At 49.3% G+C, this 17,173-nt stretch overlaps 1 protein-coding gene and 1 long non-coding RNA gene across 2 annotated transcripts in view; one reads left to right on the plus strand and one right to left on the minus strand.

Moving 5' to 3' along the window:
- Nucleotides 1-5,679: 5,679 nt before the first annotated feature.
- LOC144455782 (uncharacterized) lies at nucleotides 5,680-7,664 on the minus strand. Its single transcript, XR_013484545.1, has 2 exons — nucleotides 6,530-7,664; nucleotides 5,680-6,024 (listed from the first exon to the last, which is right to left on the minus strand). It is a non-coding gene; the product is annotated as an uncharacterized LOC144455782 (long non-coding RNA).
- A 6,749-nt stretch (nucleotides 7,665-14,413) lies between these two features.
- Nucleotides 14,414-17,173, plus strand: part of CACNA1I (calcium voltage-gated channel subunit alpha1 I) — a gene marked incomplete at its 5' end in the record, with an annotated part of 153,770 nt that continues 151,010 nt past the window's right edge. The window contains 2 exon segments of the mRNA XM_020982659.2: nucleotides 14,414-14,539; nucleotides 15,731-15,864. Coding sequence (XP_020838318.2) covers nucleotides 14,414-14,539; nucleotides 15,731-15,864 — 260 coding nt within the window.

Below are 17,173 nucleotides of genomic sequence, written 5' to 3' on the forward strand. Positions count from 1 at the left end.
TGTCTGCTACTTGTTGCTTCTGCCAGTAGAATGGAAGCACCTTGAGGGGAGGGAGTGTTTAATTTTTGTATTTCTGTGCCCAGAACCTAGCACCATGCCTGGTATACAGTAGTCACTTAAATGCTTGTTGCGTTGGACTGAATTGGGTTCCATACAAGGGTTCTCAGGCTGCAGAGGCCCCAGGGAGGGATGGGGCCAGGCCTCTGCCTCTGTGCATTCAGGTCCCTTGGGAGTAAAGGACAGTCCGGAGGACCAGGCCCTAGTGAGGGGGTGAGGGCAGAGGCAGATGGGAAGAACTGCAGCATCTTCCATAAATAGTCCCAAGCCCCACTGAGAGCCCCTGGCCCTCGGCCCCCTCCCCAGGCTCCCAGGCGATGTCTTGTCCCTCTTGGCCCCAGCCCCATTCCCTCTGGGCCAAGTTCTCGGCCAGCTCAGCTGATCAACATGCTTCTGCTAAGGTGTTTACCACAGATAATAGCCTGACGGTCTCCCCCTCCCTGGCAGCAGCCTGGCATTTTAACAGGGTCTTTCAACGCCGTAAGCTCTGAATGAGTCAGCAATGTGACATGACGATCACAGATGCTGGCGAGATCTTGGGAAGCAATAACTATCTGAGAGAATTTCAGCAGGGGGAAGGGCCCTTAGAAGACAGGGTTGGGGGTGGGGTGGGGTGGAGGGAGCCTATGATTTGGAGTCAGGGGTCCTGGGTTCCAATCTCCCCTCTGACACTTATGGGCTGTATGATCCTAGGCTAGTCACTTCATCTCTGAGCCTCAGTTTCCTCATCTGTAAATCAGGGAAAATAATACCTACAGCACAGGATTGTTGGTGCAAAGATCAGATGAAATGCTCTATGCAAAGTGCTTCTTAAGCATTAAAGTGTTAGTTATTAATTAGTCTCCCTAGTCCTAACTATACCAGGGCAGGACTACCCTATAGGGAGGTGGTAGGATTCATTAGAAAGTGTGTAGGATTTTGAACACAGAGGACTTGGGTTCAAATCCTAGGCTCCCATTTACCACTCATGTGACCCTAGAAAGTGACCTCCCCCCTCTGGGAATGTTTCCCTATCTGGAAAATAGGAGGCTGGTGTAAACAGCCTCAGAGTCCCCTTCTGGCTCTAAAGCTTTGATCCCTGACAAACAGTTATCCAGTCTCTGCTTGCACACCTTCAGGGATGGGCAGCCTGTTCCACTTCTGGGTTGTTAGGAAGTTTTTCTTTATATTGACCCAGAATTTGCCTGGTGTTAACTTCTATTGCCCCTGGTTGTGCCTCTGGGGCCGAGCCAACGGTGCCTAAATCATCTTCCACATAACCGTTCATCACCCAATCTTCTCTTTCCAGACTAAATATCCCCAGTTCTTCACCTGAGCCTTCTGACCTCATGGTCCCTCCTCTGGACACTGCAGCTTATTGATGTGGAGCTCAGGGCTGCGCCCAGGCCTCCAGATGGAGTCTGAGCAAGGCAGAGCCTTGGAGGGGGCAGTGGAGGGACTGGGGCTCCTTTGTCCTGGATGCCACATCTTGCAGGGCATAGCCTGCTAGTGAGTCATTTGGGGCTTTCAGCCCAACAAAAAGCCAAGATCTTTTATTTTTTATTACAAAAACAGTGTGGTATTCATGACAAGTAAGGAGAGAGTCTCACTGTAAAGGTTGCATAGTACCTGCCTTCCCAGGCATTCTCTGTCTGCCTATCTGTCTGTCTGTCTGTCTGTCTCTCTGTCTCATAACTAGGAACTACAAGCTAGTCCCTGACATGATTCACAGCTGTTGTACCACAACAAGCCTAATCATAGTGTCCAGCATCCCTTGATCTCCATACACACACACACACACACACATACACACACAGAGTATCCAGGGTATGATTGATTGTATTTTTGATTGTCTAGATTTAAGAAGGTGATGAAAAAAATGTTAAAAGTGTAGCGCTCTCTCTCTCTCTCTCTCTCTCTCTCTCTCTCTCTCTCTCTCTCTCTGTTTTTTTCTCTGTCATACACACACAAGCACACAAACACAGAGCTGGTTGTTAAACATTTACCAGCACACCCCTGTAGACAAGCACCTGTGAACACACCATGAAGCTGGCACAGGGACAAGCTCACGGATTTAGAGCTGGAAGGGACCTCAGAGGTCATCAGATCCTCGTTTACTTTATAGAAAAGGAAACTGAGGCTCACAAAGGAAAGTGACTTGGTCAAAGGACCATATCTAGTAAGGAGCCTGGATGCCCCTCCCTGGCCCAGAGTCTCCCAATCTGAGGTCAGACTAACTGGGGGTGGGGAGCACGGGACTTGAGATTAGCCCATGCCAGGATCAACTGAAGGAACTAGGGCTGGTTAGCATGGAGATGAGAAGGCTTGGGGAGAAGCATAAGAGTTGTGACTGTAAATATTGAAAGGGCCCCCATTTGCAAAAGGGACCAGGATTGTTCTCCTTGGCCCCAGAAGACAGTGGTGGAAAGTTGCAAAGAGGCAGATTTGGGCCCAATAGAATGAAGAACTTCCTATGAATTAGACCTGTCCAAAAGAGGAAATGGACTGCTGTGAGTGTGTGATGATGATGATGATGGTGATGATGGTGATGAGATGATCATCATCCTCTTCAAGTGCCTGAAAGGCTGTTAGTCAGAAGAGGGATTAGCTTTTCTCTGCTTGGACCCTGAGTACAAAACCAGGAGAAAAGGTTGCTATTTATCATTTGTTCTGAAGAGGACCATACCATCAGGGAGGTGATGCCATGACTTGCAAGTGAATTGGTTCAAGTGGGGGAGGGAGTGTGCAAAGTCATCAGCCTCACTTTCTCCTCTGGAATCATCTGGGTCCAGTGACCAGATGTGGGTCAAGACGACTGGAGATGGCCCAGGATGCAGTGAGGGATCTTGGCCTTTTCAAGCTGAGGTCTTTAACAGGTCTGTTTGACTGAGGCAGTGCCCATTCAGTGGTTATTAAGCCTTTATTAAGGAGAAAAAGTAGAAGCTGCAGAGAGGCCCATTTTGGCTCAGTATAAGAGGAGCTGTCCAGCAATTGTATTGGCTGCCTTGGAAAGTAGTGAGCTTCCTGTTTACTAGAGGTCTTCAGACACCAGATGGATGACCATGAATGTAGTAGAATGGATTCCAGCTTTAGGTCTGGGATATGAGGTTCCTTCCAATATTTAGAGCCCCTAAACCCTAAATAGGCACTGTGGGGGGACATTTCAGGAACTGGAGCAGGGAGGGATGTTTGTTTCTCCCCAGGATTATGTTTCCCTCCAACATCCCAGCTTCAAACAGAAACACCACCTTTCTCAACTTCAGGAAGGATATTTGTCTTTGAACCCTGAGAAGATCACTGGAAGCAGCAGGCATAGGGTACAGCTGGGGTGTATACAGCAGGGAGGCAGCTTACGACTCACCGATCCCATGGCTCTAGCCACTTGGGTCCTTCTCAGTCTTGGAGTCAGCAGCTGTGTTTGGCTCTAAGGGCTGCTGCTGCCGCTGCTGAAAATTCCCTTGGATTTATTCCTTCTTGGATAAGTTGGGGTCTCTAGAAGGCCTTTGCATAAACACATATGTTACCTGGAAGTGCTAACCTGTGAAAGCTCTAAGCTCTGACTGAGGCCAGTCTTTCCAGCTTTATTTCTCTCTTTTCCCTTGACGTGCCGTAAGTGGTCAAACTGACCTCCTTACTCTTCCCATAAGTTACTTTTCAATCTCTTGCCTCAGATGTCCCTGTTTTTTCTTAATGTCCTCATTGCCTGGCACCTAGTAGGTGCTTAATACATGTTAGTTTAATTAAATTGAATTAACGTGGGAAGGATAGCTTATTGAATCATCAGAGAAGGAGATTACATGTATATATTGGGCTTGGAGTCAGGAACACCTGAGTTAAAATCCTGCCTCAGGACCCTGGACAAGTCCCTTAACCTCTTCCAGCCTTAGTCTCCTCATTTGTAAAATGAGGATAAGTATATCCTAAGAATCAAATGATGTAATGTGAAAAGCACATTGCAAACCATGAAGGTCTATATGAATGTTAGCTCTAATTATTTACTTTATTTAAAACAGTTTTTTTAAGGCAGTTGCAGGTAAGTGACTTGCCCAGAGTCACACAGCTAGTAAGTGTCAAGTGTTTGGCCTGAGGCAGGTTTATGAACTTGGCTCCTCCTGAGTCCAGGGCTTGTGCTCTATCCACTGTGCCACCTAGCTGCCCCTTGTTAGCTCTAATTATAATGAACTGTTATCAGCCACTAAGAGGCAGCAGGGGTGTACAGTTTAATTCAGCTTACAGAGCTAAATTAAGGTACCTACTATGTGCCAGGTGCTGTACTAAGTTCAAGGGATAAAAAAGGAAAGCAAAAATGTAGTCCCAGCCTTCAAGAAGTTTGTTTTCTATTAATGTTGATAAAACATTTACACAAATAAATTATTAAGTGTAATTGGAGGATGGTAAGAGTACTGACAACTAGGAGGGAAAGGAAAGACTTCCTGTAGTAGGAGGTGGCCCCTGAGCAGACCCTGAAAAGCTTCTAAATATTTTAAGATGCAGACATGAAGAGGGAGTGCATGCCGCTGTGCAAAGGCAGGGAAGTGGGAGATGGGATGTCAGGTTAGTAGAGCAGTTTCACTGGAAGGTAGAGTGTGGGATAGAGAAGGAGGTGGTGAACCATGCCAAGAAAACCCCGAAGAGTCACACATGACTGAGATGGCTGAACAACAAAATGGTGTGTGAAAGGGAATGGGTAGGTTTGAGTCAGACCATGAGTAGTATTAATTACCACCTTAGAGGCAATAGAGAACCCCAGACCTCATGAGCAGGGGGGTGGCCTGTGCAGCTAGCTGTGGGGGGGATGGATTGGAGGGAGGAGAGACTGGAGGCAGGGAGACCAAGGAGAAGGTGATGGCAGCCGTCAAGGTGAGAGGGGATGAGGCCCTGGACTAGGATGGTGGCCGTGCCAGTGGAGAGGAGGGTACGGTCGTGAGAGACACTGGGAAGGCAAGAGCCATGACCCAGGAAAACCCGTTGGATGTAGGAGGGGAAGGAAGAGCCCAGTGTTACTCCTGAGGTTTCAGTCCCAGATGACTCAAAGAATGGCTGCACCCTCAACAGAAACAGGGGAGTTTGGAGAAGGGGCTGGCTGATGGGAAAGGCTCTGTGCTCCTTTCTAACAGGTTGAGTCTGACAGTTTGTTGTTATTCAGTCATTTCAGTCATGTCTAACGCTTTGTGGCCCTATTTGGGGTTTATTCTTGGCAAAGTTACTGAAGCGATTTGTCACTTCCTTCTCCAGCTCATTTTACAGATGAGGAAACTGAGGCAAACAAGGTGAAGTGACTTTTCCAGGGTCACACAGCTAGTGAGTTCCTGAGGCTGGATTTGAACTCATGAAGATGAGTCATCTTGGCTCCAGGCCTGGCGCTCTATCCACTACAGTGCCACCTAGCTGCACTAGGGTTTGAGAGACCTATGGTCTGTGTAGGCAGAGATGCCCAGCAGGCAGGAGACTGGGGAGAAGGGTTTTGGTCTGAGTTTCACAAGATCTGGATTCTAGGCTCTGCTCAAACATTCCTGTCACCTGCCATCTCTGGGCCTCAGTTTCCTCATCTTCAGTGGGACTGATAATCTGTGCACTACCCTACTTTGCATAGTGGTTGTGAGGAAAGCCTTTTATCACAATAAAGCACTACAGAAATGTGAATTCTTGTCAGAGTCACCATCTTTATTAATATGACCCCATTTGTCTTGGGTTAGTTGGGAGCAAACAGGGTCCTGGGGAAGATGGAGCCCAGGAAGGAGCGGGGCAGGGATCTGGGGAGGAGAGAGCTCCAGCATTAGCCAGGTCAGCTGTTGACGTCTCTGGGTCAGCCACGTGCCTCGTTGGTGCTTGTCTGCGGTGTGATTGCTCATTGCATTGAACAGAACTCCTAAGTCTTTCAGAGTCATGTTGTTGTTGTAGAAACTTTTCCTGCTTCTGCTCATTTCACTCTGCATCAGTTCGTACAAATCTTCCCATGTTTTTCTGCCACCATCCCTTTTGTTATTCCTTGTGAACAATAAGATTGCATTATATTCACCTTCCATAATTTGTTACATTGTTACCCAATAGCCAAGTGACTCATGTTGTTTCATGTTTTTTGACACACAAAAGAGAGCAGCAGCATTTGAACTCAGGTCTTCCTGGATCTCAGGCCAGCTCCTTATCTACGTTAATTCTCACGTACTTTAAAGGCATCCCCCTCCCCACCCGTGTCTCTAGGAGGTTGGCTCCCTTTGGCCGTATAGATCATAGGATTTAGCTCTAGAAGGGACCCTCAGGGTCATCTATTCAAATCCCCATGTTGTACAGATGAGGAAACCGAGGGGTGTGGGGAGTGACAAGCAGTAGGTGGCAGAACCATGATTTGGACCCAGAAAGGGTTCAGAAGGGTTTGAAAAGGTCTCAGGAAAACTGGATGAGCAGAACTCCTGTAGGAAAAGTCATCATTCCAGCCCACAGCCAAGCTCTCATCCAGATTTCCTCAACCTTCAGGACCCTGTGTCAGGCTTACCTCTTCCAGGAAGCCACCTCTGGCCACCAGTCCCCAGTCATCTTTCTCTCGTACTCAGAACTCAGGACTGACTGTCTGTCCCACTCACTGGGCCCTGGGGACATTGACTGCTTGCTTGTGAACTGTGAGCTAATTACAAAAAACAAACTTTTTACACGAGTGTGTCCTGTCTTCCCTTCCCCATCAACAACTTGAGGAAATGGGGCCACATCTTATGCTTTGGCTTCTGCCTCCCCCCTAGGGCAGGGGTAGGCAAAAAAATACTCTCAGTGAAAAACGTGGGCGCAAAATTCCGGACAGGGCACATCCCAGTGCATGTTATCAGACAGGTACAGAGAGGGGAAGTTGGGGAAACAGCAGCCACCTTTTGAGAACTTCCCTCTGAAGAGGGAACCTCATGGATGACCTCAGCCAGGGGGGCTGTTCTGAGAAGCTTGCAGAAACCCAGGGACTAACCTTAGTCCTTGATCCTTTTCTCTGTCCCCACCACCCTCTCCCAGCAGCCTGGCCTTCCGCTTTTCCTTTGGGTTTTTTCTGTTTGTTGTTCTGATGCCACCAATACTTTCCAATTCTGCTTATTAAGCCCCAGGAGGGGCCTTCTCTGAGTGTTCTCTTGGAGGTTCTGTGTCTTTTGGAAACTTCCCAGATGTGACACTTCTTCCTTCTTGCTCCAAGATTGCATTAGTTCAAATTGCTCTCAGGGCTGTGAGGAAATCTCATCTCTCCCTTGAATGTACAAGTCCTAGAGCGCCAGTCAGTTGTCAGGCCTCTATTCCATGGAAGTAGGTTGGGTAGGAACTGGCAGAATTGTACACAATGTCCTCTCGGCTTCTTGGGGGTTGATGCTGCTCTTTGCTCTGATCAGTGGGTGATCTGACCCTCCAGAGCCAGTGGATGTTTCTGAAATGACCCCCGTGCTGGTAATGAGAGAGACAGGAGGGGAACACAAAGGGAATGGGGGAAAGTATGGAAAAAAAGAAGAGGAGAAAGAATGAGGCAGAGGAGAGAGAAAGGGCAAGAGGAGAGAAGAGAAAGAGAAGAGGAAAGGGAGACAGAGACTGACAGAGAGAGAAGAGAGACAGAGACAGAGAGACAGACACACACAGAGACAGAGGGAGAGAGAGAGAGAGAGAGAGAGAGAAGAGAGAGAGAGAGAGAGAGAGAGAGAGAGAGAGAGAGAGAGGTGAAAGAGACAGAGACAGAGAGAGAGGGAGACAGAGGGAAACAGACAGAGACAGTGAAAAGTGACAAAGAGACAGACAAAGTGAAAGAGAGGGAGACATAGAGAGAGGAAGAGACATAGAAGAGGGGGAGAGAGAGAGAGAGAGACAGAGGGACAGAGAGACAGAGAGAGAAGGGAGGGGGAAAAGAGGTAAGAAGGAGAAAGTTCATTTGTAATTAGAATGTTTGAACTTCAGAGAAGTTAATTAATAATGAAACTAGTGTCTGCCTGATGCAGATTCTGCAAAGGGCTTTGGCAGCTTTCACAATTAATCACTGGCTTGTGACTAGCTGGGGAGGAGGAAAGAGGCTGAACGGGAAGGGACAAAGTGAAGGAGTGGGAGATTATGGGGGTGGGTGGCAGTTAATCCAAGAAGCAGGGAGGAAATCTGAAGGTAGGGGAGAGGAGAACCTGGAAATGGGGCAGGAGGAGGCCTGTGGATCCTGGGTGACCAGGGCCCACCATGGCTGGGGGTAGGGATGTATGGATGGGAACAGGAGGTTCAGGGACCCCCTCAGGAAACTCCAGATCATGGGACCTTTTAAAACACAAGGGGAGGATTTATTCTCAGGTGGTGTCATCAGATCCCAAGCTGCTAAACCATGAGGCCTGAGAGAGGCTTGCAAGATCACCTTTCCCAGCTCAATTGACTTTACTTGCCCCAACCTGTGTTTCTGCCAAATGAGTCCTGCTGGTTGTTGGTGAGCTCAGCCTCCTATCTCCCACCTGTGTACCTTCCCATGGGCTGCCGACAGCACCTAGACTGTGTTCTTGGACCTCTTCTAGCCCTCAGAACCCAGAGCTTCCTGAAGAGCCAAGTTCCAATGCCACCTCCTACAGGAAGCCCTTCCTGACCCTCTAGTTGCTGGTGCATTTTCCCTTCTCAGATTAGCTTATACGTTCTTGTGGTGACACGTTGTACCCTCCGGGAGAGTGGAAGCGGGCTCTATTTTGTTTGCATTCCCAGTGTATTGCATGGTTCCTTATATTTTTATCTTCCCTTCCTCCTTTCCTCCCTCGCTTCCCCCTTCCCTCTTTTCCTCCTTCCTTTCCTTCTTCCATCCTCCCTCCCTTCTCTCTCCCTCCCTCCCTTTCTCCTTCCCTCCTTTCCTCCTTCCCTCCTTTTCTCCTTCCCTCCTCCCTTCCTCCCTTCCTCCTTCCCTCTTTTCCTCCTTCCCTCCTTTCCTCCGTCCCTCCTCCCTCCTCCCTCCATCCCTTCCTCCTTCCCTCTTTTCCTCCTTCCCTCCTCCCCCTCCTCCCTCCCTTCCTTCCTCCCTTCCTTCCTTTCTTCCTTTCCTCCTTCCCTCCCTCCCTCCCTTCCCCCTTCCCTCTTTTCCTCCTTCGTTTCCTTCTTCCATCCTCCCTCCCTTCCCCTCCCTCCCTCCCTTCCTCCTTCCCTCCTTTCTTCCTTCCCTCCTCCCTCCCTCCTTCCTTAGCTCTAGCTCTGAACTTCAGAAACCTGGGCTCAAGTCCAAGGTCTGCCACTAACCAGCAGTGTGACCTTGAGCAAGTCCCTTTCTATCTTTGGGCCTCAGTTTCATCCTCTGTAAAGTGGGGTTAATACTACTTGTACCACCAAACTCAGGGAAGTGTTTTGCAGACCTTACAATGGGCAGCTGTTGTTAGGATGTAAATCAAAGATGGGGAGAGGGACAGAGGCTGACCTGGATCCTCCCAAATGAGTAAACTCTCTTTGCCAATGAAGACTGGCACCTTCTTTACAACTTATAGCGAGTCATTTAGGGCATTGAAAACTGCTGTGACTTGCCCAGGGTCACACAAACAGCGAGGGCAGAGGTTGAGACATGAGCCTGAGTCTATCAGGCTGCCATGGCACTCTGTTGTATATGAAGGACTTAGGAAGTATGAGTGACAGAAAGGAGATATCCTCTGATAATGGTAATTGGGGTGAAAGCAGAAATCACTGGGTGTGGGCTGGCATGGGAAATCAGACTCGAACGGGAGTCAGGAAGGCCTGAGTTACCATCCCAGTTCTGCCACTGGCCTACCTTGTGACCTTGGGTAAGTGATTTCCCCTCTCTATGCCTCAGTTTCCCAATCTGTAAAATGGGGTGAGGGGCCCTAGATGCTCTCTAAGATCCATTCCATCTCTGACCTGAGAACAAATAGAACAAATAAGCATGAGACAGTCCTGGGTTGAGGCTCTGAGATCTTTCTAGAAACCTTGAAGTCAGATGTGACATTCCTCCAGAGAACAGAGAAACCAGCAACTCTGGAGTTGAAAGGGGCCCTCAAAGTCATCCCGGGCCATCTTCCCAACCTAGTGAAGGAATCCTTCCCATGAGGCATCCAGCTGCACACTGAAGGCCTGCCTGAGTTTCCTCCTCTGCAGAAGGAGGGCATTGGACTTTGGTGGCCTCTGACCCCCCTCTCAGTTCTGATGCTCAATGCCTTACGCCCCTTCCCAGTTCTAAATCCTAAGTGGCTGAGGGCTTCTTCTCTGCGTGGCAGTCAGACCCATTCTTATGGACAGCACATGGTGCTGAGAAATTGCAACTGCGTCATCCCCAGAGCTCTGAATCCTAGAATGTCAGAGTTGGGAGAACAGAGAATGTCAGAGCAGGCAGGGACCTTAAGCTACAGACCGGAGAATATCAGAGCTGGTTAGAGCCTTAGAGATGAGAATGTCATAGAATAGAACATGTCATCATGGGGGCTGAGTGGGCAAGTCTAGGGGTCCCAGGAGCCAGGAGGGCTGGGACGTTATCTCTGGAGTTAGAGTTTTTGTTGTTGTTCAGTCACATCCAATTCTTCTTCATGACCTCATTTGGGATTTTCTTGGCAAAGATACTGGAGTGGTTTGCCATTTCCTTCTCCAGCTCATTTTACAGATGAGGAAACTGAGGCAAACAGAGGTAAGTGACTTGCCCAGGGTCACACAGCTAGTGTCTGAGGCTGGATTTAAACTCAGGAAGATGAGTCTTCCTGACTCCAGGTGGGGCACACTACCCACCATGCCACCTAGCTAGAGGACCTGAGTTCAAATCCCACCTCAGGCATTTGCTAGCTATGTGGCCCTGGGCAAGTGATTTAGCTTCTCTAACCCTAACTTTGTTCCTCAGTTTCCTCATCTGTAAAAGGAGAGGTTCAGACTCCCTGGCCCTGATTCTACTTTTCCATATGGGTTTCCTTGTCTTGGAGCTGTTGAGTGGCCTGGCATCCAGGGGAAAGGGTCCGACTTGGCTCAGACATTGCTCCCCTGGCCTTGCGTGTTGCCCTCTCTCCCTTTCCCTTTAGACTCTCATGCATCCTTTAAAGCCCAGCTCCAATGCTGCCTTCTCCAGGAAGCCTTCCCTGATTCCTTCGATTAACACCAGCCTCCCTCAACTTCTCCATGGTGCTTGTTATAATTATCTCTGTAATTATCTGCCTGGATCTCATTTCCCACCATGAGGCTAGGTCTTAGCTAAACTGCCCTTCTATCCCAGCTGGAGCAACAGTGCCCTGCATTCAACAGGTGTTTAATCAATGCTTATTGTGGTCTCCATTGAATATATGCATATGAATCTATGTTTAACTTTTGTCCTTGTGTCCCTAGTGCTTAGCACAGTGCCTGACACACAGTAGGTGCTTAATAAATGATTGTGGACTAATTTGATTGAATTGACCTCCATTTGAGACAAGTCCTTAGCTGACTTTTTGGGTAGAGGGAGGGCTTCTTTGGCCAATCACTGGTAGCAATAGCTGTCCTGCTATCCCATGGTCCTCTCTATCTGCAAGATGGAATCCAGCCCAGTCCAGTCCAGGGAAGGCTTTTGGCAAAGTTAAGGCACTAGTCTTCCCTGCGTCATAAAAGCAAATGTTTATACTGTGTTTAATTAGCTCCTGGCTGTGGAATACTGAAGCAAATAGTGTCCAGCATTGGAGGGGAGGGGGGAATTAGTGCTTATGGGAAAACAGAGAAAGAGAGGGGGCGCCTGAGGCTGGCAGGGACAGAACTGCAGAAGACAGGCTTGGAGGGAGCTCGGGGCCAGCCACTGCTTCCCTCCTCCCACACCGCACTCGCTGCTCATTACCCAGCAAGGCAGGCCGGGCTCATTCTCCTTGGCCCTCACCTGTCCCCGCCCCTGTAGCCCAGGGCTGGCGATTAGCGGGCCCTAGCCTGTGGTGCCTTTGAGCTGCTTTTGACTTTGGTGATGCTTTCAAACCAAGCAGAAAAAGAGAAATGAGGGAGGGCTGGGGAGGCTGGAATTGAGGGGCCCAGAGACAGAGGGAAACAAAGGGATGGAGGGAGACTGAGGCAGGGAGGAAGTGAGAGATTGACACAGAGGGATGCAAAGACTGAGGTGGAGAGGGAGAGAGAGAGAAAGAGAGAGAGAGAGAGAGAGAGAGAGAGAGAGAGAGAGAGAGAGAGAGAGTGACAGAGAGAGAGGGAGGGAGAGAAAGGGAGAGAGGGAGAGAGAGAGAGAGAGGGAGAGAGAGAGGAGGAGGGAGGGAGGGAGAGGAGAGAGAGAGAGAGAGAGAGAGAGAGAGAGAGAGAGAGAGAGAGAGAGAGAGAGAGAGAGAGAGAGAGAGAGAGAGAGAGAGAGAGAGAGGAGAGAGAGAGAGAGAGAGAAAGAGGGAGAGGGAGAGAGAGAGAGAGAGAGAGAGGAGAGAGAGAGAGAGAGAGAGAGAGAGAGAGGGAGGGAGGGAGAGAAGGACTTACTGACATCTCCTTTTCATTCCCATTACCTCCTTTAGAAGTCAATCACTACCACGAGGTGGGCATTATTTATTGTCAACATTTATCGGCATTGTCGCTACCATTTTTTAAAATAAGAAACCAGAACTCAGAGGAACGAAGGTGACTTGACCAAGATCTCACAGCATGGTAGATCCAGGATTTTAGAGCTAGGCCTTTTCTCCCCCGAGGCCAGAGCTGTCTTCACTCAGTCCCAATGCCCTCCTGGCTGTGCATGAAATGGTCTCCATGTCTTAGGCTCATGCGTTGTAGAGTTGGAAGGGACCTAGAGGCAGGGGGCAAGATGGAATTCAGCCAGTGACCTGGAATCTAGGTTCACCCCCTCTGGAGCCATTCGCTCCTCTTGTCCCCCTCACTGAATCCGAGGCTCCTGGTGGGGTCTGACCAGGATTGTGGCTTTGCTGCCTCTGCCCTCGCAGAGCAGGGCAAGGCGTGGAGGATTCCTGGGCCCTGCAGCGGTCAGGGCTCCACAGAGAGCACTAGGGCTGGAGAGGACCGTAAGGGAGGGCTCTCTCGTGCAGGGCTTATCTCCACGTTACAGATGGGGAAGCAGCCGACTAATGCAGGCCGCGAGTCCGTGGAGGAGCCCAAAGCCCAGATGCCCTGAATGCCAAGTGGCCTCCCCCATGTGCCCCAGGCCAAGGACGTGTCTATGGAGGGAGATGGATGGCACCAACTGGTACTGTGGGCCTCCAAAATGTGTGCCTAGGGATGGGCCCTGCGGCATTAGCTGCACTCAGGGCAGTGGGAAGAGCCAGAAGCCCAGTTTCAAGTCCCACCTTTATGCATTGAGAAGAGCTCTAGAGTCAGAGGTCTTGGGTTCAAATCCTGTCTCCATGACCGTGTGGCCTTAGGCCTTTGCCTCTCTGGGCTTTACCCTCCTTATCTGTAAAATGGAGGGATTGGGATAGTTATCCTTGAAGGTCCTTTCTGTCTTGAAATCTGTGGTCCTACTTACTACTGTGGGAAGCTAGGTGGCTCAGTGGATAGAGTCGCAGGCCTGGAGTCAGGAAGACTTGAGTTCAAATCTGGCCTCACACACTTAATGATTATGTGACCCATCACCCTGTTTGCCTCAGTTTCCTCATCTGTAAAATGAGCTGGAGAAGAAAATGGCAAGCCACTCCGGTATCTCTGCCAAGCAAAGCCCAGACGGGGTCACGGAGAGTCGGACGCAACTGAAATGACTGAACAGCAGTACTTGGTACCCTGTGGCTTGGGGCCAGTCATTTGCCCTCTCTGGTCTTCCTTTTTCCCCATTTGTAAAAGGAGGAGGTGGGCCTAGGTGATCTCGAAGGCCCATCTGTCCTTTGGAGCCCGTGATCCCCTGAGGCACAAAGCCTTTTCCATTGCTATTTTCTCCTTATTAGGTCTCTGAAATGTTTTCATACAATCGTTTATAATTTCTAGTTCTTTTGAAAAGCATTCATATCCTTTGACACTTTCTGTATTAGAGCATGGCTCCATGGCACATGTATTTATATCAACTCCCTGCATTTCTTGAATATCAGTCTTTTATCTGTGAGATTTGATGCAAAGGGTTTTTTTCCCCCCAACATTTTTTTGATTCTATCTGCTTTGATTCTGTTCTTGGAAAGGTCTTTAATTATGTGTAGTTAAAACTGTCTCCCTTGTCTTTTAGGATCAACTTTATTGCTTATTTTCTATCATTGTGAATAGGTCCTGTTTTTGTTCTCCTCTAATTTTTATGATATAACTTTTTATCCTTAGGTCACGTCTCCATGTGGAGCTCATTTTGGTATGTGCTGTAAGATGCTTGTCTAAACCGAATTTCTGCCCGGTTGTTTTCCACTTTCAGTGGTCCTAATCCAAGGGATAGGGGCTGAATAAGTATTTAGACTGGGGGTGGGATGGGGTAGGAGGGCTCCTAAGCCCTGGGCATGGGGGAGAGGACTCTGTAATGTCCAAGGGTCCATTCTGTCTGTGTCTTCCTTGACGTTGCGCCCTCTGCACGTGGTTCGAGTGTGTCAGCATGCTGGTGATCCTTCTCAACTGCGTTACCCTGGGCATGTACCAGCCATGTGAGGACATGGACTGTCTGTCTGATCGCTGCAAGATCCTGCAGGTAAAGTTGGCCTCCCAGGCCTGCTTGATCACTAGATGCTGGTCCACAGAACCAGGGCAAAGCATGGGTGTCCCACCTACGCAGGGCAACAGGCCTTATGGGGGGGGAGGCTAGGGTGGGAGATAAGCCCACTTCCTCATCACCCACTTATATTTAAAGAGCCCTAAGCCTGTGCTTAAGGGCAGCTTGGTGGCCCAGTGGCCTGGAGTCAGGAAGACCTGAGTTCAAATTTGACCTCAGATACTTACAAACTGGGTGACCCTGTGCAAGTCACTGAACCCTGTTTGCCTCAGTTTCCTCATCTGTAAAATGAGCTGCAGAAGGAAATGGCAAACCATTCTAGTATCTTTGCCAAGAAAACCCCAAATGGGGTCATGAAGAGTTGGACGTGACTGAAAACAACTGAACAACAGCATGCCTATGCTAGATGGGAGGTCAGAAGAAGGGGACAGATTAAGCGATTAAGAAAATCTGTCTCCTTTCTAGCAGGAAACAAACTGTTCAATTCAATTCAACAGTTATTAAGCACCTACTGTGTGCACAGACCCATGCTGTGTACTGGAATGATGCGACAATAATGGGACCTTAGCTCTGGAGCTGGAAGGGACTTCAGAGGTGATCTTCTCACTTTACAATTGGAGAAACTGAGGCCCAGAACAGTTAAGTGACTTATCCAAGGTCACATAGGTAGAATCAGAGACGTGATCTGTAAGGGGCTAGATGTAGAGGCCACTCAATGTCACTGCCTCCTCCCCAGCTCTTCAGGAGCCTGGGGTTCTTACTGGGGATATACAAAGATGAGAAGTGACCTGCTCCCTGCCCTCAAGGAAGTTACAGTCTTGTAGATGGGAATGCAGGACCCCGGGAGCCAGGCATGGTGTGCAGGCCTGATGAGCACGGTGCCAGGGCCCAGGATGGGCAGGGAATAGGGGCAGGGGATGTTCCAGGCAGAAGCATGGACCCCAGGCACACTGACCTGAGCCCTGCAGAATCCTGGAGTCAGGGATTGCTGCCTTCCCCTGCAGAGTGAGGAAAGCAGAGGCCAGGAGCCCAAGCAGGCAGAGGGCTGCTGTGGTTGGCCCTGGCTCCCCTCCTGGGGCTTCCCACCCCATCTCCTGGGCTGAGGCTGCTCTGACCTTCACTCACGCCTCTCCCCTGATTGTCTCCTCCCTGTCACCTGTCACCCTGCAGGTATTCGACGACTTCATCTTCATCTTCTTTGCCATGGAGATGGTGCTGAAGATGGTGGCCCTGGGGATTTTCGGCAGGAAGTGTTACTTGGGGGACACCTGGAATCGGCTGGATTTCTTCATTGTGATGGCTGGGTAGGTCTTGGGCTACTGGTCCCTCTGCCTGGACAGAGATGGTAGCTGGCGCTGGGGCTTGGAAGGGGGAGGAAGGCCAAGCCAGGCCAGGGAGGGCTTGTTAATTGGGTAACTGATACTTAACCTTTTTTGGCAACTGTGAAATGGTTAGAGACTGGTGAGGAAAGTAAAGCTGAGGACATCTGGTTCTTGCCATGTGGCCGTGTGGGGAAGGGAGAGAGACTTCCAAGCATTAGCTGGTTTCAAGAAAATAGGACTTTAGGTGAAACAATGTTATGGGGGCAGTTAGTGCCATAAAGATGTTATAAACAGATGATGAGAGCAGGGATGTAAGGGAGATTTGGCTACAAGGTCTCAACCATCTTATTGTAAACTGACACTATACAGGTCCTGTCACAGGGGCATTTATCAATCCCATTCTGGTTGGATTCAAAGAATGCTTTGATTCCAGCCCAGGTACATGGTGGGGAGGAAAGGGTAGACAGCATTCTTGTGAAAAAGAGATGGGAGATGGGGTGGCTAGGTGGTGCAGTGGCTAGAGCAATGACCCTGGAATCAGGAGGACCTGGGTTCAAATTCAGTCTTAGACACTTGCTAGCTATGTGACCCTGGGCAAGTCACTTAACCTCCATTTGATTGCTGAGAGAGAGAGAGAGAGATGGGAGTCTTAGTGGACCACAAATTCAGTATAAGTCAACGGTTTATTGATCATACAGGCAGTCTGGTGAATGAATTTGATCTTAGGCTGTATTAAAAGGAACAAGAGTCCAGAATGATGGAGCTGAGAGTTCTATTCTTCTCTTTCCTTATCATCCTGCATCTTGAGAATTTGAGTCCATTCAGAGTAATACTTTTAGGAAGAACACCGACAGACTGACGAGTATATAGAGGCAGGAGACTGGAAACTATGCCACTGACATTCTGTCTGGAGACTCGGCATGGATCCAAGCTGTCTTCAGGCCCTTGAAGGGTGGTCGTGTGGAGGAGATGCCGGCCTTGTTCTTCATGGGCCTGGAAGGCAGAACCAGGTGTTGGGCAAAGCTTCCTAACACTCAGAGCTGTCCCAAAGTCAATGGACTGTCTCGTTAGGTGGTGAGCTCCCTGCCACTGGAGGTATTCAAGTATTTCTCAGAGATTCCATGGAGGAGATTTTGGTTCTACAGGATGATCATGGGGTCCTAGATCCTGAGCTGAGAGAGACCTCAGAAGCCTTCTAGTACTTTTTACAGATGAGGAAACTGATGCCCGGAAAGGGAAAGTGATTTGCCTAAGAGTAGTTGTAAGTGGCAGAGTGAGAAAGGTATCTGAA

Source organism: Phascolarctos cinereus, unplaced genomic scaffold (genome assembly GCF_003287225.1).
Source record: "Phascolarctos cinereus isolate Bilbo 61053 unplaced genomic scaffold, phaCin_HiC Scaffold_1;HRSCAF=81, whole genome shotgun sequence".
NCBI classification, from domain to species: domain Eukaryota; kingdom Metazoa; phylum Chordata; class Mammalia; order Diprotodontia; family Phascolarctidae; genus Phascolarctos; species Phascolarctos cinereus.